This window comes from Gymnoscopelus microlampas (assembly GCF_963454915.1).
Source record: "Gymnoscopelus microlampas genome assembly, chromosome: 8".
Taxonomy (NCBI): domain Eukaryota; kingdom Metazoa; phylum Chordata; class Actinopteri; order Myctophiformes; family Myctophidae; genus Gymnoscopelus; species Gymnoscopelus microlampas.
Genome location: NC_139945.1, coordinates 42,533,977 through 42,557,233, shown reverse-complemented (window position 1 = coordinate 42,557,233; position 23,257 = coordinate 42,533,977). Strand labels below are relative to the sequence as shown.

Below are 23,257 nucleotides of genomic sequence, written 5' to 3'. Positions count from 1 at the left end.
AATATGCAGTCAGGGCATTGTTTACAAGTGCTTCTGCATTACATAGTGTCTCTCAGCTAACCAGTTGCTCTGTTTGGACCCCTAACAGAGCTAGTGGCTGCAGATTTCCATTCTGCTGAATAGTGGGTATAGCACATTCCTGCGTCTGATACAGAAGGTTGGTTTATTTCCCCTGCTTACATATTTCAATTCCCTGCTGATGTGAAGTAGCCTATCTGCACCAAATTTGTCAAAGAATGCAGTACAAAAATATATTTGGCAAAATAATATGAAAATGAGAGAGCGCATGCCTTCAGGGGCTTCACAGGGTCATGTACCCCCCAGGCCCCCACACACCAAGATAAAGATTTTAATGTGAAACCTGTATGTGAAAATTAAAGCTGGATTTAGCAATAATAGTTTGAGCTTATTCATCTCACAGCTAGATATTTCACTTGACTTAACTCTCTCTCTCTCTCTCTCTCTCTCTCTCTCTCTCTCTCTCTCTCTCTCTCTCTCTCTCTCTCTCTCTCTCTCTCTCTCTCTCTCTCTCTCTCTCTCTCTCTCTCTCTCTCTCTCTCTCTCTCTCTCTCTCTCTCTCTCTCTCTCTCTCTCTCTCTCTCTCTCTCTCTAGTTAGTTTGGTTATCTGAATCCCAGCTGTGTGTATGACAGAATGTAAAAAATAACAGGTGTCAAGACAGCAAGTGATGAAACCATAATGGCAACATGGCAGTGCAAGCTTTAGTCTGCTTTTCTCGTTTGTCTTTCCATGACCCTTGGTCCCATGGACAGAAATGTGAGTCTTTCCGCATTGGATGTTTGGAGGTCTGTTTCAGAGTCTAGACAGTAAGGCTCCCTACACGACATTTTAAACACAAGCACACACACTCGCGTGCGCAGGCGAGCACACACACACACACACACACACACACACACACACACACACACACACACACACACACACACACACACACACACACACACACACACACACACACACACACACACACACACACATACACAAAAGACACACAGGCCTTGTAGTGCAGGAGCAAGAGGGTCAGAGGGCTGCGCTTTCATTGATTAGCAACGATCTATCATAGGTCAACGAAGAATGTAGTCAGTGGTTACGGCTACAAAGGCGCCCAACACGGTGTAGACATATATTAAGGACTGGAATAAGGTCGCCCCATTGGTGGCTTGTTGAACCCCACTAGGGGGTCGAACAGTGGTCCGCGGCGTGCACTTGTGCTTCCTCCGTGTGATGGTCCCGTCCGGAGAAGTGTGGTCATATTTGCCACCATCTGTGAAATCTGGTGAGGAATCCTCTTTGTCTGCCATGACCTCCTTCGAAAGGTGCACCTCATTATCTCCTTTCCCCTTGTTTGCCCTATTGCGGGGCTTAGTACAGTTCCGAGCGCGGCCGGGCCTCGAGGGGTACACTATGCGGGTCTGTCCCCCAGAGCCCACTGCCACGCCACCGTTTACAGATGGGTTTACTGTGCCAGACAGATTGTTGGTCTTACTCTGGGCTCTGGACTCAGAGTTGGGGACAGTTGGGGAGCAGTTGGGAAAGTCTTCCTTGACCATCTGCTTGAGGTCCTTTCCAACCATATCATCTGGGGCCTGGCAGCCCACAGAGGAGGTGGAGCCTCGGAAGCGTTTGAGCCACTCCCACAGTGACACAGCCTTGCAGTCGCACACCCAGGGGTTGTCGTTGAGGCGCAGGTATTCCAGGGCAGGCAACGTCTCCAGGCACTGCCCAGATAGCTCCTTCAGGGTGTTGTTGAACAGGTAGAGGGTGGTGAGGCGTCGCAGGTCGTGGAAGGCCAGGCGGTCCACCCACTGAAGCTGGTTGTGGTGCAGAAGCAGGCGGTCCAAGGCCCTTAGGCCTCTGAAGGTGTTCTGGTGAAGGCTCCACAAGCGGTTTCCATGGAGGAAAAGGTGGCTCAAGTTGTGGAGGTCCGCAAATGTGTCGTCCTGCAGGAACTTCAGATGATTATCCTGAGAAGATACAAGTGGTACACAATAAAATGATAACGCAACAAGGCAATCTATAGATGTGCATAATTGAGCCCCTTGACTCATCACCTTTCAGTTGGAGTGTCTGGTTGTGTTTGTTTTGGCACCCTCTAGAGCACACTCTAGAGGACACATTTGCAGACAAAGGGACATGCATACATACAGTACATACCATGCATGCATACAGACAGACAGACAGACAGACAGACAGACAGACAGATCGCAAACTTCGCATCACTTTGCTTTGATAATCATGCTATTATTGTATTCTCACTGTGTTCCACCAGTATTGTTTTCCTTCTACTGTATGTAACTATAAATGTTAATATGTTTTGTACATTTTATATCATTCTTACAACCCTTCATTAAAGTTTCTGCAGAAATACACCTCATACCTGCAAGTAGAGATACTGCAGGTTTCTGAGGCCTTGGAATATGTTGTTCGGCAGTGCGCTGAGACCACAGCGGTACAGGTGCAGTGCGTGGAGCCGCCCCAGCCCATGGAAGGTGTCCGCAGCCAAGGAACGCAGGTGGCGGTTGTCCCCCAGATCCAGCTCCTCTAACAGCGTAAAGCCGTGGAAAGTGGAGGGCTCGATATAGGTGATGTTGTTGGAGTAGATCCAGAGGGTGACCGTGGTGGAGCTGAAGTGGCCCTGCAACAGCCGGTGGATCTTGTTGTTCTGCAGGAAGATACGCTCGCTGTCGGGGGGAATGCCTTCAGGGACAGTCATGAAGTTGTGAGCTTGGCAGGAGACGGTGCTGGGCGCAGTGTAGCAGATGCAGTGACGAGGGCAGGACCAGGAAAGCTCTAGCCCACAGAGTACCAGCAGGAACTCGAGCCCACAGCCTGCAGCAAGAATGCGCACACACACACACGCACACGCACACACACACACACACACACGCACACACACACGCACACACACACGCACACGCACACGCACACAGGCAGGCAGAGAAAGGAGGAAGAGAGTGAGAGACAGGAGATCGAAAAGTAAGGTTAGAAAATATAAAGAGAGGGTAACTAATCACACAGACAAAATAGAAAGGGAGAAATGAATTAGTGGAGGTACATATATATTTGGACTATGGGTTGGATTTTGTATTAGAATTAAGCCTTAATACTTTGATGTTCAATTCACTTGAAAGGGTGGAAGATTAGTTTGGAATTTATTTAATATTTTTTAGAAGACCAGAGAAATTGGTTGGGAGATAGAAATGATTTAAGCAGTCAATTTCTTTCTCACAAGAGTGATATTGACTTGGAAAGGCAGTGAATGACAGAGGGTATAAGAAATATAGACGCAGTACAGGGCTAAACAGTGAGCGCTACAATGAGAGGGATGATGAAGAGGCCAGACAGAATGACAGATATATTTATATTACAGGGACAACTTCTACTCTGATAAATGACTACTGCCAAATGGGGCCACCTGTTGCTTGCCACAGCTTTTTTTGTGGCAGGATAACACTGGGATTGCACTTGTACCACATTATTTGATACAAATTGATACAATGTTTTACTCTTCTCTCTAGGCCTGGAATCTTCAAGTCTAAAGCCTCCGGTGCCCAGGTGTATTTCTCTTTTAGGCCTGTGCTGAAGAGTCTATTGAACACAGCACACAATAATAACTCCTACCCTTGTGAGTCACTATAACTTATCAGCCAAAGCCGACTGAATCCCCTGAGCAACACGTAGATCTCTACACATACTGTACTGTACAGCATTGGTTCTCAAAGTGGGGTCCGGGGACCCCCAGGGGTACTTGAGGGGGTTCCAGGGGGTCCCCTGCAAAATGTGTTAATATAGCGTCACAATAATTTTAACCTTTTATACTTTGGCTATTAAAAAATAGCAGATATACAAGCTCATAGCGCAAATATTTGCCTCTGTGGGTCCCTGGAGCACAATGTTTGAGATGGGGGTCCGTGGCCAAATACATATCATTTTGGGGGTCCTTGACATGAAAAGGTTTTAGAACCACTGCTGTACAGTATATGCACATGTCAGGCATTACATCTTTCCTATATTCCTCCAGCCTTGGGGAGATGTTCTGTTAAGAATTTAGCTTATTTATGTCCATCGCATGGCTATGCAGCAGCCGTAGCTGTGATCAGCCAGTTTCAGTTTGTCTTGTTAAATGGGGCGTGGAATGCTCGCTTAAACTCATAGTAAGCTTCTGTGACACATTCAGCCCCCTTGCCGTGAGGTGACATGATTTCCCAGACCCTAGACTTGCTAGCTGTGACTTTATCCACAGCCTCATCCCGAATGAAATGAAAGTACGACTCACATCCTATCATGAAAAGTCCCCTCTGACAACCTCTGGCTGTGTTCTACTTAATTTATTATTCAAGGCGTAGTGGCAGCGTGATTCACTGCTCCTAATCGATACGCCTCTGTTGCCTTTTAACTCACCCTGTAATCCTGGGGCTTTTACGGTGGAATTCAGGAGCAGAAGAATTATTCCTTTGCAGGAGACAGGCGTATTTACCGGAATATATTTTCTCCCCAAACGATGGCTAAGCTGTGACATTCAGCGTCTGACTCCACTGACCTTTTGCAGTAATTCTCTCTCGCTCTGTGTCTTGGCTGCACTGCCAGAGAGGAGTGCTAGCTATGTGTGTCACCTGAGCAGGAGGCGCGTGCTCCCTTGGGCCCTGCGGTAATCCTGTGTGTTAAGCCCTCACACTAAGTGACAATAGGGAAATAATGCATCCTCCTTTAATCACCAAACAAATGTGTCCCCAAAATGAGATGATTCTTTATGGGTGAGCAACTATCAGAAGGTTAAACGGTGTGTGTGTGTGTGTGTGTGTGTGTGTGTGTGTGTGTGTGTGTGTGTGTGTGTGTGTGTGTGTGTGTGTGTGTGTGTGTGTGCTTGTGCGTGTGTGTGTGTGCGCACGCGGGCAAGATACCTGTATGTAGGTGACCGTGTGCCATGTTTGTCTTTGGGAGTATGCCACAAAATGATGAGGCCTTCGGCCCTTGTCACCAGAGCACCACCATCAATTTGTGGGTTACCAGTACCGGGACATCGCTCACTGCATACTCTTTGTCTATCCCAGTGGTTCTCAACCTGTGTGTCGGAACCCCCAGGGGGGGCAGGGTTGGGGTTCCCTGATGACAGTGAAGTGACAATTTATGGACTTTTAAGACCTTTGTAATACAAAAAAAACAAAAACATTCCTGCATCAAAAGTAATCAACAAACTATACTATTAAAAACCGGTTAAACATGGGCCAAATTGCCAAATAATATAAGACAGAGGCAAACATTGTGAAAATAGCCGATCTACACGCTCACAACGAGTGAGTCAAACTGAGTCAAACAAATTGTAAAGCCTCAACTCCTACAATAAAGTGCTTATCAGGGTTGGGGGGTCCCCACGTCTCGGCCTGAAAAGGTTGAGAACCACTGGTCTATCCTACCCTGCCCCCTGCCCCCCCCCCCCCCCCCCCCCACACACACACACAAACACACACACTGAGCATTTTTGAAAATGAGTTAAGCTATTTCTCACGGGAAATAAAAGGTTGGTTGTATAACGAATAAACACGAAAAGACAAAGTAAATCATCAGTCCTCTGTCTGGATGATTTGCATTATATATTGGTGTGAGTGCGACCACCATCTACTCAAAACACAGCCTTGTCGGAATGTCTTTGACAGCATATTGCTTCACCTACATTTTCATTACACTGTAGCATGCATGCAAGGGAAGTATTTATTATGTAATACAAACACTACAGTTCATGCCACATAATAAACATCTCCCACTGTTCTCAATGCATAATCTATTTATTTAACATTCATTGGTATGAGAGCAAAAATGATGTTCCTTTCAATCGGACATGGCCGGATTACTTCCAGGAGAATCATTATCCATTCAGCGGATCTTCCTATCACTGCCTTAATTATATATATTTTTCTGAGAGACCAACTATCTCCATTTACACTTTGCTTCATGCATGTCTTAAATAGAATTAGGTATCAGATTTACAACTGGAAAATGATCAGAGTGGCTGAGGCAAAGAGTGATCGGGAGAACACAAGAGAATGAGGCTGTAGATCCTGCTTAGATAGTGAAACAATTTGAATCAATGATCGCGATGCTAATCATGCTGGACACATAAGGCTGCCCCTCCTCTCTTCTCTCTCCTCAGGTTGTCAGGATGCAGTAATTGATTCTTTGCCACGCTTAATCCGGTTCCCCTCAAACGACTGATTTTAGCTTCTTGCCAAATACTGTATTTCTGAGAGCGTCAGGAGAAAGAAAAAACTCTGAAATAACCGCATCGCAGTATGCAGCACACAGAAGCTGCTTTCCCTTCCCTTCCCTATCAGTGGAGTCTTTCATCATATAGCACTGATGAGGATGACAGAGATGGGGTGGTCTGTTGATGTGAATCCTGCACAGATGCTGAAAATAACCCATGGTTCCCTTTGGGATGCAGTGAGAATGACGAGAGAGGCGACTCCACCCTCTTCACTGTTTTCAGCCACACTCGCTGCAGTATGGGAGCAGCAGCAGATATGCTGCTGTGTCTCATGCATAAACTACACTGCTGCCACGAGAGAGACCTTGCACTTCGCACCTGTCAGCCCACTGATCTCATCACCCCAGTGCACTGGCACAGCTGTGCTCGGCAGGCATACATACACATACATACTGTACATATAAACACACGATACACATGAGCGTGCACAGACACGCATTCACAAGCAAAAATGTCTGCGTGTTATATACTGTATAGCCTGTATGCCAACATGGTTAAGGAATGAATGAGGCTGATTGTGAATACACGTGACTTGGAGAAAGAGTGCTTGCTCAGAGTATTATGCAGATTGTGTTTTAATAGCACTGGTGGGGGGGGGGGGGGGGGAGTGTGATGTGGAACTGCTGTCGTGAAATGAAAAAGCTAAGAAATTAATTTGTGTCATAACTGCATTATGTGCTCACACAATGAGCTATTAAAATTAAATTGTATTATAGTAATAGCTTTGGATACGACGGTGCATGTATATGCTATTCATGCCTATTGGAATTTGGCAGAATAAAGGGAGATGCTCTGAAAAGGAGGAAACAGAATTTATGGTGGCTGGCCTGAGCTGTGTATAAATACCCTTGTCACAAGTCTCTCACCTCCTATTATTCCCCCTCTCCCCACCCCACCCCACCCCTCGCAGGTCCCCACTTCCTCCCTGGTTCATGATGACAGATGCAGTTGATAGCTCGTTACAAGGAGAGTGATTAAACTGCCTGCGACTGGGTCTGAAGTTTGACCCTGCAACCCCACATTTTGCCAAGTTCCTTTCTTCCTTGCAGGCACAAAGAGGGAAATGATAAATAAATGAATACAATAGAAGAGGCTTGGGACCCTAGACGGACAATGAGAAATGACTGTGTAGAATATCAATGAAACATAGTTCACACTAGATTTGCCCTCATGAATAACACATCTCTGCTAATAGGAGGGAAACGGTCTGTCTGTGGCAGGCCGTGACTCTGCCAACGTTAGACTGGACAAACTCAATTTCCTGTGTCTCTCCAAGGACCTTGATAAGCATCCTGGTGTTTTCACTCTTGCTATTGGCTGACCATAAATAACGCCATGGCTCACGACCCTTCCAGAATGTGTTTATGCATGCTCAACATGATGGTATAGGCAACTAATAATGGCAAAGCAATAAATTATACTATTGATTCAAATGACTCTTCTGGAGTGCACATTTAGGAACTATGCATTGTAATTAGCACACTGTGGCACGCTGTGATGTTATGCCATTATAAAACATGGGCAATCAAATCCAGGTGTGAGGTGTCATCAGGACAATTCAACACAGTTCCGTTATTAGGGACCGTTATCAGGGACTACAGACGGTATTAGGGACCGTTATCAGGGACTACAGACCGTATTAGGGACTGTTATCAGGGACTACAGATTAAAATTAGCTTTTGGCTAACTCTGGCTCATTTACGTGGATGTGAAAACTGACATGTTAATTAATGTGCACTGTCCCTGATAAAAAAATTAAAAAAAAGACTAAATACTAACAATATGACATCATATATCTGTAAATTGTAGTTAATAGTATGTAACATAGTTTATTAAAGCTACTAAAGATGCTCTGCAACATAACACAACACAACATAACAGACAACAAAATATTGCCAATGAAAACAAGATCCAATTATGAGATGTCTAGTTTGGATTATAGTTAAATTGTATTTTTATTACCTTGCCTGTAGCAATATGTGGCAATTGCAATTGGTCCTGCTTGTTTGTTAGCAAGATCATTTAGAATGGATGGGTATATTTTAAGACCTGGAGGGACTGATCAGTAGGCTGCCCCAAAGAGATAGTTAATTTGGGGGTCAACACGTTCAAGGTCACAATCCAGGTCATGGTCAAAATTGATAACGGAAAGGCGGATTTCCCCAAAACTAGGGTGAATGATCAGTACCCTGCTCCAAAGATATTATTACATTTTGGGTCAAGAAGGTAAAAGGGCATGGACACAATTAAGATTCATTTGCAGTGAGTAAATGTACTGATTCCCTCTCATCTGCGTAAGCATACTGATACACTTGTGATGACCATGGTCACTGCTTTATCAAGACACTGTCTATGCCCATTGCCCAATGATAGGAGATGCATCTGTTGTTTTCTTATTACTCTCTGTTCTTTTCTATTATTCATATCTCCTGGTCATGTAATGTCACCTACTACGGTGTATATATTATCTATGTGTTTAATCATATTTTGAACTTGTCATGTGGTACTACCATGGTGTCACATTGTTCTCTGAGCTCACTGTTTGTTTACAGAGGGATACTTCAAACGGAATCATCAGTAGCATAATAAGTCTCATAATCAGGCCTGGAATTTCGTCTTATTAGGGGCAAGGCCACTTGGCCTTTGAACACGTCCATTTTTTGAGGGCACAAAGGCCAAATACCAGGGCAGGAAGGCCATCAAATAAAACAAGATTTTAGTCCATTGAAATAATTAATTGAATTTAAGGGTTTAAATGATCTGACCTTGCACCAATCAAAGTCACTGGATTGGTTTAAAGATGGTGACTCAGGGGAGTTAAGAATTCATAAGCTCAACAAAAGACACTGGTGTCTACATGACAAGAAAGAGACAGTCAGCTGGGGAATTAAGGCCACTGTGGCCTCAGGGCATGCCATCTTTTTTAGGGGCACAAGGCCAAACTGAGGGGCAACGATGGCTGTGGCCTTCGTGGCCTCCCTGAAATACCTGCCCTGCTCATAATAAAGGATCACTGTTAAGACCACACCAAGGTCTACTAAACTCACAACAATTGGTCAGTTGGTTGGTTCACCGGTCCACCACTTTGGCCCCAAACAAGATATCTAAAAAAAACTACTGGCTAGATTGCCATGGAATCTTCTGTGCACCATCAAACTCCCCAGGCAATGGCCCCATCATGATTTTGTTGACCTAATATCCTTACCTTTAGCACACACCTTAAGCCAAAGTTTCCACTTGCAGACAACTCAAAATGTACAGGGTAGATTGCTATGAAACTCACTGAGCACATCCATTCTCTCAGGAGGACGACCTTACTGATTTAGGTGACCCCTCTAGCACCGCCCTTAGGCCAAACTTTCCACTCGCACACAGGTTATTTCAACATCTGTTGGGCAGATTACCATGAAACATTCACACTATTTGAGTGACCCCATGACCTATCCTCGAGGCCAAAATATAAACTTTTCAAACTAGATAGTTATAGCTCTTTGCATTACTGCACTTCCTGAGTTTCCAGAAGGTGGCATACCCGTTTCCTGTTCTGTTTAATTTTGCCATAGCTTTATTTGATTGCCTCAGCAGCAGATTTTAACCGGAATCACATACAGTACATATTTCATGTGTTTCTGATTCAAATCTTCAGCTGAAGACATAGGAAAATAAAGTGGAACAGGAAACAGGTATACCACCTTCTGGAAGCCTGTGCCTACAGTTGTGCACAGAGCCTGTAGACGAATCCACAGACGCGCTGCCTGTAGCTGCCTGTAGGCGGCCATTGCTGCGGTGTCGCGGTGTAGGAGCGTTGACACCGCAGCTATGGCTGCCTACAGGCAGCGCGTCTGTGGATTCGTCTATAGGGCATAGCAGTGGTGTTCATTTTGTGGTGCCACAGATAGAAACCCCATTCATTTCCCCCATAGACATTTCTGAAAATATTGATATATTAAGCCTGGAACCAAGCTATCCAGGCTCCTGGTTAATCATGACAATAAAACAGCATCAAACAATATAAGAAAACCACAAAAAAGGCCTATTTATATAGTAGCCTATATGATATAATAAAATATTCAAATATTTGTTGACACAGAATCAAATATTTTATGGTCATGATTCACCGGGAGCCTGGATGGCTTGGTTCCAGGCTTAACATGATTTATATTTATATTTGATTTATATTTTTCGGAAATATATATGGGAATAAATTAATGGGCTTTCAATCTGTGGCACCACAAAATGGCCGCCACTGCTAGGAAGCTTCCAAGATTAACCCTACTGATTTTGATGACCCCATGGCTTTTTCCATCGTACCACACTTTGGCCAATTTCCAATTGGTTTAAGGAGCAGCATAGTTTTTAGCAGGGCTTTTATAAAAGAGTCTTGGTTAAAGTAATCTCTCAAGACAGATTCTGATAACAGCACCACTGCCATACACATGTAATGTTGTTCTTAGTAGGAATAAACACAGAAGCACCCAGGAGGAAGTGGATTAAGAAAAATCTTTCTCTATATTTTTGGTGGTCAGTGACTGTCTGTTCCAATCACCCTTCCAATGAACGACTCAATAATGTTGTGAGGCCTGCCTTTCTGTAACAGCACTCCTCTGGAAACAAAAACGCAAAAGTAATTATTTATTTCAAGGGGATTAACACAACACTAAATTCACACCAGAAATACTTTCATATAGTTTCAACTATCTTTTGTGGTATTAAATGTAGACTCATAAAATAGCTGCTTGTGAGAGACACTTTTGGGAAATTAGATTAGTTGCCAATTACATTTCAAAAGCATAAATGGGAAAAAGCAACTATACAACATGTCAAAACATACTGTCTGAGAGATTCCATTCATGAGAAGTCTCTTCTCAGAACAAAGGCTTGGAACTAGGAACTGGTCATTCACAAATATAATACCTCATTGATTTATTCCTCTGGTGTGGAGAATACACATCAGCAAATGTGGCATTATTCATGCATGCATGTAATGATACCTATATACAGTAATAAAATTTGTAGTGTTCATTTGAACTCTGAAAGTGTAATGAAAGCACTGCATGATACAATGAAGTTATACTGGAGTAAATTCTAAAATGTTCTGCGTTTCCGATAATGTAGGCCTATAGGCCCCTTAGTATGTGGTCCATTGACCATTCACACGGTGACCATTTTGCTCCTACATGTCAAACTTATGTCTAATTGGGAAGCTCTATAGCCCACAGAGTACGACATGATCAGCAAAATGGCCACTGTGTGAATATGGTCAATGTTTTGAACAGTACGTGATATCCTGCTGTCCTCTTAACACTCTTGGTTACATCTCTCTGGTTAACCTTTAAGTATTAGCTTGGCGGCGTAGCACGAAAATCGTTCAATTTTGTGATGAAAGCGCCAAATTTGGCAGAAGTGTTGATTGATATATCGGAAGCAAAACTGGATATTGGGACATCAGAAATTCTCACCCTTGTGGGCGTGGCAGGCATTTTTCAAAATGGCCACCAAACCTTCCTAAATTACCCTCTAGCAGCTACAGATTTTGCCTTAGGAAGCTGAAATGTTGCATGAAGGTCAAGTATATGTTTGTGAAGCTGTGTGTGCGTGTTCGTGTCAATTGGTTAAAAGGGGGTTTGGCAATGGGAGTGGCCGATCAAACAAATTGCATAACTTTGATATAGATGCACAGATTTTCATAAAATGTTGTGGAAAGGTTGGCCATGAACAGCTGAGTAACTGTTCATACCATCTTCCAAAAAGGGGGTGTGGCAGTGGGAGTGGTCTATGGGGCAGCATAGCCCAACACCAAAACAATCGTTCATTTTATGATGAAAGCACCAAATTTGGCAGGAGTGTTGATAGATATATTGGGAACAAAACTGGATATTGGGACATCACAAATTCTCACCCTGGTGGGCGTGGCAGCCATTTTTCAAAATGGCCACCAGCGGTTGATCAAATCCTCCTAATGTTTGTCCTAGTAGGCTAAAATGTTGCGTGATGTATGTGAGTATGAAGGTGTGTGGGTGTGTTCATGCTAATTGCCTAAAAGGGGGAGTTGCAATGGGAGTGGCCTAGTTAGCAGCAATATTTTGGGAGAATAGTTCAAATAGTGATACAAGTTGGACATTTGGTACAAATCATCTTTGGAGATCACGCTTCGATTTAGAAAACTGGGCCACTCCTAAATCAAAGATGGCAGCCATTTCTTTTTTCAAGATGGCCGCCAACATTATACTGTTTTTGCATTTCTGCATATCTTTTAATTATTTGAGGTCAATCACCAAATAGCACTCCCATGGTATGTTTTTTAACATTTTCCAACAGGAGTTACCATTTATAACCATATAAATTAAAACATTTCAAAAACACGCCATACATTTGGCCTTTCGTCAGTGCCACCGTTTCCAAGCCGTACGGCATCATGGCTGGTCCCCCTACCGTCCTATACATCTTCCCTCTCACTGGTATCCTTCTGTTACAAATAACTCCTGCATAAAGAAAAACATCACATGGATGCACCTGGGACGTATCATCAGTGTTTTAGCCTGGGGTCGATGGGTGTTTCGGGTCTCGCAACATACACCCTCACCGAGGTAACCCGGCTGGGGTTGATCCCAGTAGCTACCCACGGTCAGTCCTCTTAGGGCAAGACAGGGCCTCTCAGTCTGCTTATCCGGGACTACTCTGCTAGGACTGCATGGGGGAGAGCGGAGGCTCTGGCACGTGGAGGGACTAGGCTCTGTGGATGGCCTGGCCGGGCTCCTCCTTCGTCTCACCTGTCACATGTCCAGGACCTGAGTGATGCACCAGACTCCCCTGTTCCAAACATTTCATTCTGGCGTGATGGTTTCTTGGGCCGTGGTCGTACTACAGGCTCCACTTGCGGCTTGCTTGAATAGCCCTCCTTAAAGGCATCACCGTGGATTAGTTGGGCTTCTTCCTCACGGAAGACACAAGCTAGAGCGCTAACCCATATTGCTCCCACATGCTGTCTACATTCCGGCTGTCAACCGTCTCTCCAGTGGTCACCAAACTATTCCTGGTTGTCGCATAGTCTATTCCTATGAGCCACGAATAGAATAACACTGACACTTTCCTCCATCCGTTCCCTCAAAGTACTCCTTCCATCTTCTCAACACACTGTCTTCAGTTGCTAGAACATTTCCATCCATCCTTCATCACCTTAACATCTTGCTCATCTTTCCCATCTCAGTGCCTGTCTAGCCAATCGTTGCAGGTCCTCTTCTCCGTCCTTGGTGTCCAACCTTTCATACAACTACTCATACTCTTTTCCTTAACCCTCACCACCTTTCTCTACGCCTTACCCCTCATCTCTTTGTACTCCCTACTTTCTTCATCTCTCTGGCTGCCTTTCTTATCTCCTCCCTGAGCTCCACAGAGCATTGTTCTTTCTTCATCTTCACACCTAACATCAGCTCCCAGTACCTACCACAGGACTCAAGCCACGCTACTTGATACGCTGAGTTGGCCTTCACCGTAAATGGTAACTCCTGTTTGAAAATGTTCAAAACATACTATGGGAGTTCTTTTTGGTGATTTGGTAATTTACCTCAAAGAATTATTGGCAAAATTATGCAGAAATGCAAAAACAGTAACATTTTGGCAGCCATCTTGAAAAAATGGCTGCCATCTTTGATTTATGAGTGGCCCGGTGTCCTAAATCAAAGTGTGATCTCCAAAGATGATTTGTACCAAATTTCTCGCTTGTATCACCATTTGAACAATTCTCCCAAAATATTGCTGTTAATTAGGCCACTCCCATTGCAACGCCCCCTTTTATGCAATTAGCATGAGCACACCCACACACCTTCATATTCACATACTTTTGAGCAACATTTCAGCCTAATAGGACAAAAACTACAAAGATTTGATCAACTGCTGGTGGCCATTTTGAAAAATGGCTGCCACGCCCACCAGGGTGAGAATTTGTGATGTCCCAATATCCAGTTTTGTTCCCAATATATCAATCAACACTTCTGCCAAATTTGGCGCTTTCATCCCAAAATTGAACGATTTGGCTGATTTATTGTGCCACGCCGCCCCACTATATTGGATTGTCACTTCTTCACCTGGTTAAATTGCAATGGAGGCAGGCGTGGAAATCCGGGGGGGGGGGGGGGGTTTGTCCCCCCCTAGCTTCAGCTTGGACCCCCCCCCCCAAGTCATTTAGACCCCCCCCCCCCAGCCTCAAGCCAGATTTCCGCCCCTGAATGGAGGTAGCAGGGACAGCAATGGAGAGAGATGAGCATTGAAGGCCACGCACACAGAGTCTGTCATGAATAAATTTACTCCTTCATTATTGATGTTTATGTCTGTTAAGTGCTTTTTATTTTATGGCCATATGATATGGTGAGTGGCATTGGCTGATCAATGGGGCAGCCCTGCCAGTAAATCTCATTTGGACTCACAGTTTGCAGCAAACAAAGTGAGAGATGGGGCTCAGAGAAGGTGAGCGGAGAGAACAACATATGGAGGAGGGAAGGAAGAGGGGAGGGGAGATGAAAGATTGTGGTAGACATTAGACAATTAGGATAGAGATTTCCCTCAACTTAGACTGCAGAGAGCTGACACCTGGAAACCAAGGTCAGACAGTTGAGGATGACCATGCTGCTTCTCAACACAAAAACGTTGCTTGCACAAACAAGAGGGTAAACATGAGTGACACCAACCTCCTCTGGGTTTAGGAATCAGAGGGCTTATTTTATAAATAACTCTTCCACATAAGCAGTGCCATATGGAGCATGTCTGGATAAAAGCGAAGATGTGTGAAGGGTGTGCACAGATGAATAGAGCTAATTTGTTACCAAGATTGAATTCAAAGAGGTGGACACCTGAGCTAGTCACACATATTTTATACCAAAGTTTTAATTAACCTTAATGACATAGAGTAGGTACTAATTCTATTTGCATATAATTTGTGCCCACAAGTCTTTTATGCTTTATAGCTTTCGGGTTGAGAAATATTGATAGATGTGACACAGTATATGCACGTGAGCACGCACATGCGTGCGCGACTGCGCGTGCACACCCACACACACCCACACACCCACACCCACACACACACACAAATCCCAAGACACCACTATTGGGGCAAGACTATGCGCCACTAACTTACCTCCATTCATCATAACAGCACAAAGCTAAATGATTCAAATATATTGCTTTCCCTGTGGCGTTATTGCAGTGCACTGCCCAAATTAAACTAATGGTTCCACCAAAGATATAAATCATCCAAAGTGTATCCATATGTAGTTCATGTATTTCACTCAAAGTGATACAGGGCATCTGTAATGCAGTTCCTGTAGCTTGCAGCGGCGTATAGAGGCTAATTATTAGCTTTCGGGCTTGATGGTCTGTAACTCTCAGAAGGGTCTGGAATAACATGGAAGTAATGTACAAGAAGGGCTGGTGCCTTCTGCTGATGGAAAAGTTGTCCTATCTGGTGACAATATGACGATATCAGCTAAAGAAAAGAAAAAAAGACCCTAAGAGCCAGACTAGCAGCTCCTAGAATGCATGCTGCTCCTTAAACCCACCTCGAAATGTTGGCTGAAGACTGGCGCTGGAAGAAATGCCATGGGTTCACCAAAATCAGTAGGGTTGTATACTCTGATTGCCATTGTGTATGTACTGTATAGGCATCTGCTTTTCATTCATTATTGTTGTTATCGTGTGACTATGCTGCTGCATGTCTGAGTTGCCGAACAAAAGTTATTTTACTCTTATGACGCAACGATAAAGAACCTTGAACCCCTGAACCTTTGAACCCTTAACCATTTTCAGCACCCTCCACACGTCCTGCTCGGAGAGGATTAGCGCGCTACAGTAGCTGTATCAGGGTTGTTACACCCTCTTCCTATGGTCGCTCGGCCATCGATGCCATGCAGCTGCCAGGTTAGCATTCCTTGAACCGTCCATAGAATGCATTCAGCTTGTTCACCAGCGTCGCATGCATCCCCACCCTCAAATGATGGGCACTTACTTTTGTAATGCGTGATTTATTTTCAAACTTGCCAAACCATGACCCTTGTATGACCCTGATTGAGCTGATCTACCTTTCCCCTATAATGTATCTTAAATATGTTGTTTTGGTTTAATAAAAGACAGCAACTGTTGAAGATGAATGGCCTTCTCTAATACCGTACTCAGAAATGGGAGTTTTGAAATGGCTCTAACGTTATTGGGATGGAGTGGTCAAGACCATGTTTTTTAATAAAGGGTTGAACAACAGTTTTTGAAACAGGAAGGGGCAGAGCCAGTACGTGGCCAGAGAGCACTTTATACAGTATTATTACACGGCTTGGTTGAATGCTCGATTCTGATTGGTCAGTCATCGGTCATTATTTCTGGATAATGACCGATGAGCTCTATAACGGACCGCTGTGTAATCAGAGACTCAGAACACCTGCTCATGTCAACCTGTGCTGCTTGGTTATATGCTTTATCCAACATGACAGCCATGTAAACAAACAAACAATGTCATTTACAACTAAACGTTGCTCTCAAGAATGTTTTTGAAAACATTTGAAGTGAGAAATAGACGATGCAATAACCGAGAAGTCATTCTATTTGATCCACTGCGCTTCCTTGTTTATCGTGGCACAACAACGGGGGAATACCAAAACGCTCGCCCCAAAACACAGTTTTGGGGCGAGGTGGTTAGCCGAGGTGGTTAATCAGGGCGATTAACCACCTCGGCTGCGCCTCGGTGGTTAATCGCCCTGTCGGGCTTTAAATTTCAATAATGACTACCTCCCCATGCATTATCCCTTGCTTAGTCATAATGCTGGGACCAACAGCCTGAAAAACCAGCTTTCAGAAACTAGAAGGAAGCATGTCAAAACAGCTGCTGTTTGTTGAACAAGGGGAAGGGACATGTATTAGTGCTGGTGGTTGAACAATATTCTGGAATTGTGGAGGTCCATTTGTGGTCTGATTCTTTTGTAATCTCTTCTAATGGATCATGTTAGGTCATTTAGCCACAGAGAAATTGTGGTAGCGGCATCAATAAGAATGGTCCCATGGGCACATTGTTAGCTCCACCAGGATGCTACAGATCCATAATTAACATCTTGCAGTCAATAAAACAGTACTAAACAAATACAACAAATGAAAGGATGCTGCCTACAGTATATTCCATGAAAAGAACATAACGATTACCCAACACCTTTTTCAGCACAATACGAGAATCTTAATCTTAATCTAATCAAAACTTGCCTAATGTTGTTTAGCATCAGTCACTAACCAATGTTTATCTAATTTCATGGCATTTAATGTGAAGCCTCTATTTAAGGAGTCGAATCACATTTAGGTTTACAGCATTGTTTTCATTAATGTGATTTAACAGTAATACAGGGCTTTATTTACTCAAGCCCACACACATGAGGCTCAACACTGAATCCCATGGCTTAGATCTCTTCAATAGGCCTACTTCTGGACCAGTCTTGAAAAGCCCACCAGGCGAGAAGTGAGTCATGTTGGTGGTGGTGTTAGGTGAGGCGTTCAGTGACACGTTAAAGCATTTAAAGATGTGTTTAATAAGACATTCAGTCACATGGTTGTCTGTGTAGTAAGTGGCATGAAAACACGCAGCGCGCTTTGAGCTTGCTATTTTTGTTATTTTTTCATTTAAATTCTGGAAAGTAACAGTTTTGGACATATGTGGCTTCCACTCGACAGCAACGATATAGTTGTACGTATATACATACATTACATGCACATACAGTGCATGTAAAATGGAATAATAGTTCAGCCTCTAAATCATTCATCAAGCTTTTCTTGATGAATGATTTAGAACTTGAGTTAGCCATGTATGGGTACATCAGGTTAATGTAGCTTTCCTTTATTGGTGCTTAAAGATGTGATTTTCTGACTCACTTCTCTCTACTCTCATTGGCACCCATTACATGTATCCCCTAAAAAACGTGTAAAGAACCTCTGCTGCAGAGTTACTACTGCCCTTGCATACAAACTCTTCATGTGCCCTAGATACAACAGATCAATTATTCATTGCAGGTGAGTTTGGCTCCATGTATGTAAGGGTGCCACACACACACACGCGCGCACACACACACGCGCACACACACACACACACACACACACACACACACACACACACACACGCACACACACACACTACTCTTCGTCTCTCTTTCTATAGCTTTCTTACACAATGTCAATACACCCGTGTGCATGATTTCTTTTTGGTGGTCTAATGGGTCCAGATAGGCAAGAAGAAATGAGAACTGCAGCGCAGAACAGCATTCCTTTGTTGCTCATTAAGTGAAAATGTAATGGGCTTACCAGGAGAAGAAAAGCTGTTATTGGGGCTGGTTAGAGCAAACACACAACTTGTATGAGGAACACACAAGACGAGTACACATGACATGAGCAGAAAATTCATACAAGTGTGCACACACGCGCGTGTATATGTGTATGTTCCCAAAACATACAGTCAACGCACTGCAAAGTCCCCGGTAAACAGGCAACCAGACGCAGCACAGACTCAAAATGCTGTCCCACAAATGAACTGAGTGTGCCTAAGCATAAACAGGCTACTGTTATTTACATAAGGCAATCTGATGCAATTACTCTGCAATGCATAGCATGCTGCTGTGGTGGTGCATGTGTGCCTCTTTGCATGCGTGCCCTGTCAGATAAGGCATTGTGGGGCGCGAAAAAGAAGACGCACAATATGGTGAAAGAAAGGGGTTTGCTTGGGGAGAGAAGAGGAAGAAAGGTGGAGAGTGGGGGGATGAAAAGATGGAAAAAGTCCTCGATCTTAAGAGAGTAATCCCTTTTCATTACGTGTACTTTTTCAGACCCTGAGAGCTTTGCCATTGATCCTGGTGTAACGTCAATTAATTAACTGCGCTGGGTTTCAGCAAGGCTTATCACCACGAAGGCCGTCGACACTCTCTCAGCACATATACCCACTGCATTTCACTTCATCGAGTAACAGGGGATCGGCTGCTATTCTCTAGGTCATAATATGCAACTGTACATTCCAAGGCTCGTCAGACCAATTCTTCTCCTCTACATTTTTTTCCTTCCTGATTGGAACCTTGTCTTGTCTCTCTACTCTTTTGCCTCACTGATTTTATCTTAATTCAATCTATCTTGGGTTTCATATTGTCTATCTCCGGCTCAGTATGATGACTTATCCTCATTTCATTCACTCAATTCTCTGCAGTGTTAGACCTGCCCTTGAGTGCCTGTTCTTGCCCCCCCCCCCCTACTTGTAGATGGCCATGTACGGCCTCTAGTATGTGTGTCCCTGTTCTGCCTAGTTAGACACTGAATACACACACTCCCTAGAGATTCACCAGCTCCCCATCCACATCCCTGCCTGGCACCATGGTCGTTTACATTGTATGCAAAGTATGTTTCATTGTCCACAAACACCGTTAATTGATACCTGCATTAGCTAACATCTCCATTGCTCTATTCTCGCTCAAGTCTCCCCCAGTCCCCCCACCCCCCGCACTTACACCATTGCTGTTTACTCGATTCGGGTGTTGTTTTGCAAAGCTCTAAGAAAGGAGGCTTCACCGGATGAAAACACAGTCACTGCCTAGTTGTGATTAAGAACATAAGAACCCAGGCTGGCCGTTTGAGATAGTACAGCGCCTTTTGGGATTCGCAGAGTCACTGAGCACTCCACCAAAGCAAAGACTCACTTCAAAGTGTCCCATCAGCAAGCCTTCAAATGCCCTATCCAATAATACATTTATTGTCCTCATTGCTTTAGTTATATATCTTTATTTTTATTCTATTTTTTTAACCACAAAATAGAAGACAAATAACCTGACAGTCTTTTTCTCGTAGACATACTAGTGTTTCGTCATGTGAGTCAGTGGGGCAGTATCGCCACTTAGTTCCGTTTTTGCTTTCTTCCTCTTTACATTGTAAACCTGAACACTCTTGAGGTGAAGCATGCAAATGACTCATCTTTGTGAGTGCCATCTCCTCCCCTGCTTGTTTGCGTGCAACTACTCTCAACAAGTGCTGCTCCAAATTTCCGCTCTAAAGCAGAACATAAGTGCCGTACTTAACATTTTTGTTCCTGAGACAGGTCTTCGCTGGCAGTTAGGGCATTTCTGACATAATGACCACGAGAGAGCCTCCCAAAAAATGTTTCTCTTTGTGCCAGTAGTGGCAGTAATTCAGTCTGTAGGGACTGGGCTTGGGAACCAGAGGGTGGTCGGTTCATGTCCAGCACAGACCAGAGTAATGAGTGGGTACTGGTAGCTGGAGAGGTGCCAGTTCACCTTCCGGGCACTTTGAGGTGCCCTTGAGCAAGGCGCCAAAACAACACATGGCAGCCCATCACTTTACTACTACCATCTCTCCACGTTTGCACATCTATAAGCTCTGCATGTGCATGTCTGTATTTCAGACCTATTTGTAAAAACATAATGAAAAAAATAATTTCCCCGCAGGGATTAATCTTATGTTATAAACAAAACATTATTCAGACCAGCAGTCAGATGGGAGGCACCTTCTCTGTGCATATGACTAGATGATGAAACATAATTCCCTCTAGCCACTCTCTCCTCTATCCTTGAAGATGGATAACAAGAAGCAAAGTCAAGGACGGAGAGACGCAGGAGTTTGTTTACACAAGAAATTGCGAGAGAAAGAGAGAGAGTGAGTCAGAATGGGAGGGAGATGAAGAGAGAGAGGAGTAAAATTGAAAGCTACCACATAACAAATGGAATGAGCTGAAGATTATGCCATGAGTCTCAGTGTGCCCCCCTCAGTGTGCCCCCCCCCCCCCCCTGCCTCTGTCACCCATGAGAGACTGTGATGGTCTTCCAAAGCGTCTCATTTTGCTGAACTGTTGTGTAATGAAGATAATAATTTATTTGTACTATAGCACTTTTCAGTTGTAAAGTAAACAACAGGGAACAATGTGTCAGAATAAGTAAGTAGTAAAAAATATTAAATAATATGGAAAAGTCAAAACAAGTTATTTTATTTATTTACTCATAGCGCGATACTGGGTATAGGCAAGGATGATGAAATCTATACTGTTGGGAAAAAAGAGACATTGAAGAACAGGCTGGTCATAAGAACAGGCAACACTGTTTCATTTCAGAGAGGTACTATGAAGTCTCACTCATTAAAACTGGATGGAGTCATAAAATGCCACGTTGCAAAGTTTGTAGCAGATCTTTTCAACACATACTTGGTTGTTATGCATTTATATCTCTATAGATGAAGCAATGTGGAACTAATCTGGACAGTTACCTCCCAACTCCCAAGAGGAATGTCTACATTTCCCTGCAGACATTCTTTGCAACCAGAAAATAGAGCTGTTAGTCTGCATTGAAAATGTGTGTGTGTGTGTGTGTGTGTGTGTGTGTGTGTGTGTGTGTGTGTGTGTGTGTGTGTGTGTGTGTGTGTGTGTGTGTGTGTGTGTGTGTGTGTGCGTGTGTGTGCGTGTGTGTTTGTGTGAGTGTGCGTGCACGCACGTGTGTGTGTGTATGTGTGTGCGTGCGTGCGTGCGTGCGTGCGTGCGTGCGTGCGTGCGTGCGTGCGTGCGTACGTGCGTGGTGGTGGTGGAATGGAGGGGAGTAATTGAGGGGGACTATGTAGGTTTGTTTAGATTCCTGAAGGGGGCCATTATTAATACATATGACATTGTCTTGATGCAATGAATAGTACAGTATAATATTAAGCCATAATTAGAGATAGAAGAATGTGAGAATTTCACTGCATGCTAACAGGAAAATCCTTATTTTAAATATACAGCATAATGAGCTTGATACTGGCTACATGGAACAAATTGAAATGGTCATTGAAAAGAGCTTTGAAAATACAATCAGTGTTAGCTAGGTTAACATAAGATTGAAATACATCTATTGAGAAATAGGTTTTGACTCCGACTTAATAGTGAGTAGAAAAAATAAAAACAGTGAGTGAACTAGCATTCTGTCTGAACACAAAAATTACATTTAATGTATTTAAATTTTACTTTACAGTAATAGGACATCAGGCCCTGATGACAGGCCCTGAGGACAGTCCCACGATGACGACAACAACAACAACAACAACAGTCCCCCACCCATTCACAACCAACCAAGTGAAGAGTCAGATCTCCAAGATGGGCGTGAACGGGGCCTTGGATCTAGACAACATCAATCCCAGGGTGCTTAAGATGTGAACCGGGCAGCTGGCAGTACCGTTTCTGCTCCTCTTTAACCTCTCCCTGAGGATGAAGAGGGTTCCCCAACTCCGGAAGACCTCCTGCATGGCCAATACTGCCACATGAGTCTTTGTACCATTCTATCATGCACAGATCTCTTTTTTTACCAGGTTACTTGCAGCCTGGTCTAGGAAGAGACTGATCAACTACTCAACACTTTCTCTACACTTTTTCGACACTTTCTAAACACTTTCTAGGGACCTTTTCATCATTGGCTGTCCTTCAATCCTTTAAGCCAATGGGGAGACTTTCCAGAGACTTCCCCATACTCTGAACGACAGGCGTCCTCCCATGCTATGGGATCATAGCCCAGAATAAAAACAAACTATTGACTTGACTCCTCACACACACACACACACACACACACACACACACACACACACACACACACACACACACACACACACACACACACACACACACACACACACACACACACACACACACACACACACACACACACACACACACACACAGCGCCGCCTCCAACAGAGATTTGTTACCCCGGGAGCGAAAGGGTAGGCCTACAGGACCACGGGTCCATTTGGTTCCGTGCGGGGACGCTGGAGAGAGCAACCTGGTATTAATATGACTGCGTCATCATTTCTTGTTTTTACCTCTTTCATCAACAAGTGGACAGAAAACGTCTTTTGTTTGTCCCATCAAACCTGAGCCACTGTTGCTAGTGGACTGACTGTTCTGTGTTTGTCACTTCAAACCGCATGCAGACACTGTTGTAAGAGGACTGAA

At 44.0% G+C, this 23,257-nt stretch overlaps 1 protein-coding gene across 1 annotated transcript in view; it reads right to left on the bottom strand.

The window, feature by feature from the left end:
- Positions 1–1,084: 1,084 nt before the first annotated feature.
- Positions 1,085–23,257, bottom strand: part of rtn4rl1b (reticulon 4 receptor-like 1b) — a gene marked incomplete at its 3' end in the record, with an annotated part of 186,373 nt that continues 164,200 nt past the window's right edge. Inside the window, exons 2-3 of the mRNA XM_084064015.1 lie at positions 2,398–2,849; positions 1,085–1,984 (exon numbers count right to left, since the gene is read on the bottom strand). Coding sequence (XP_083920141.1) covers positions 1,085–1,984; positions 2,398–2,849 — 1,352 coding nt within the window. The remainder of the gene's footprint in view (positions 1,985–2,397; positions 2,850–23,257) is intronic.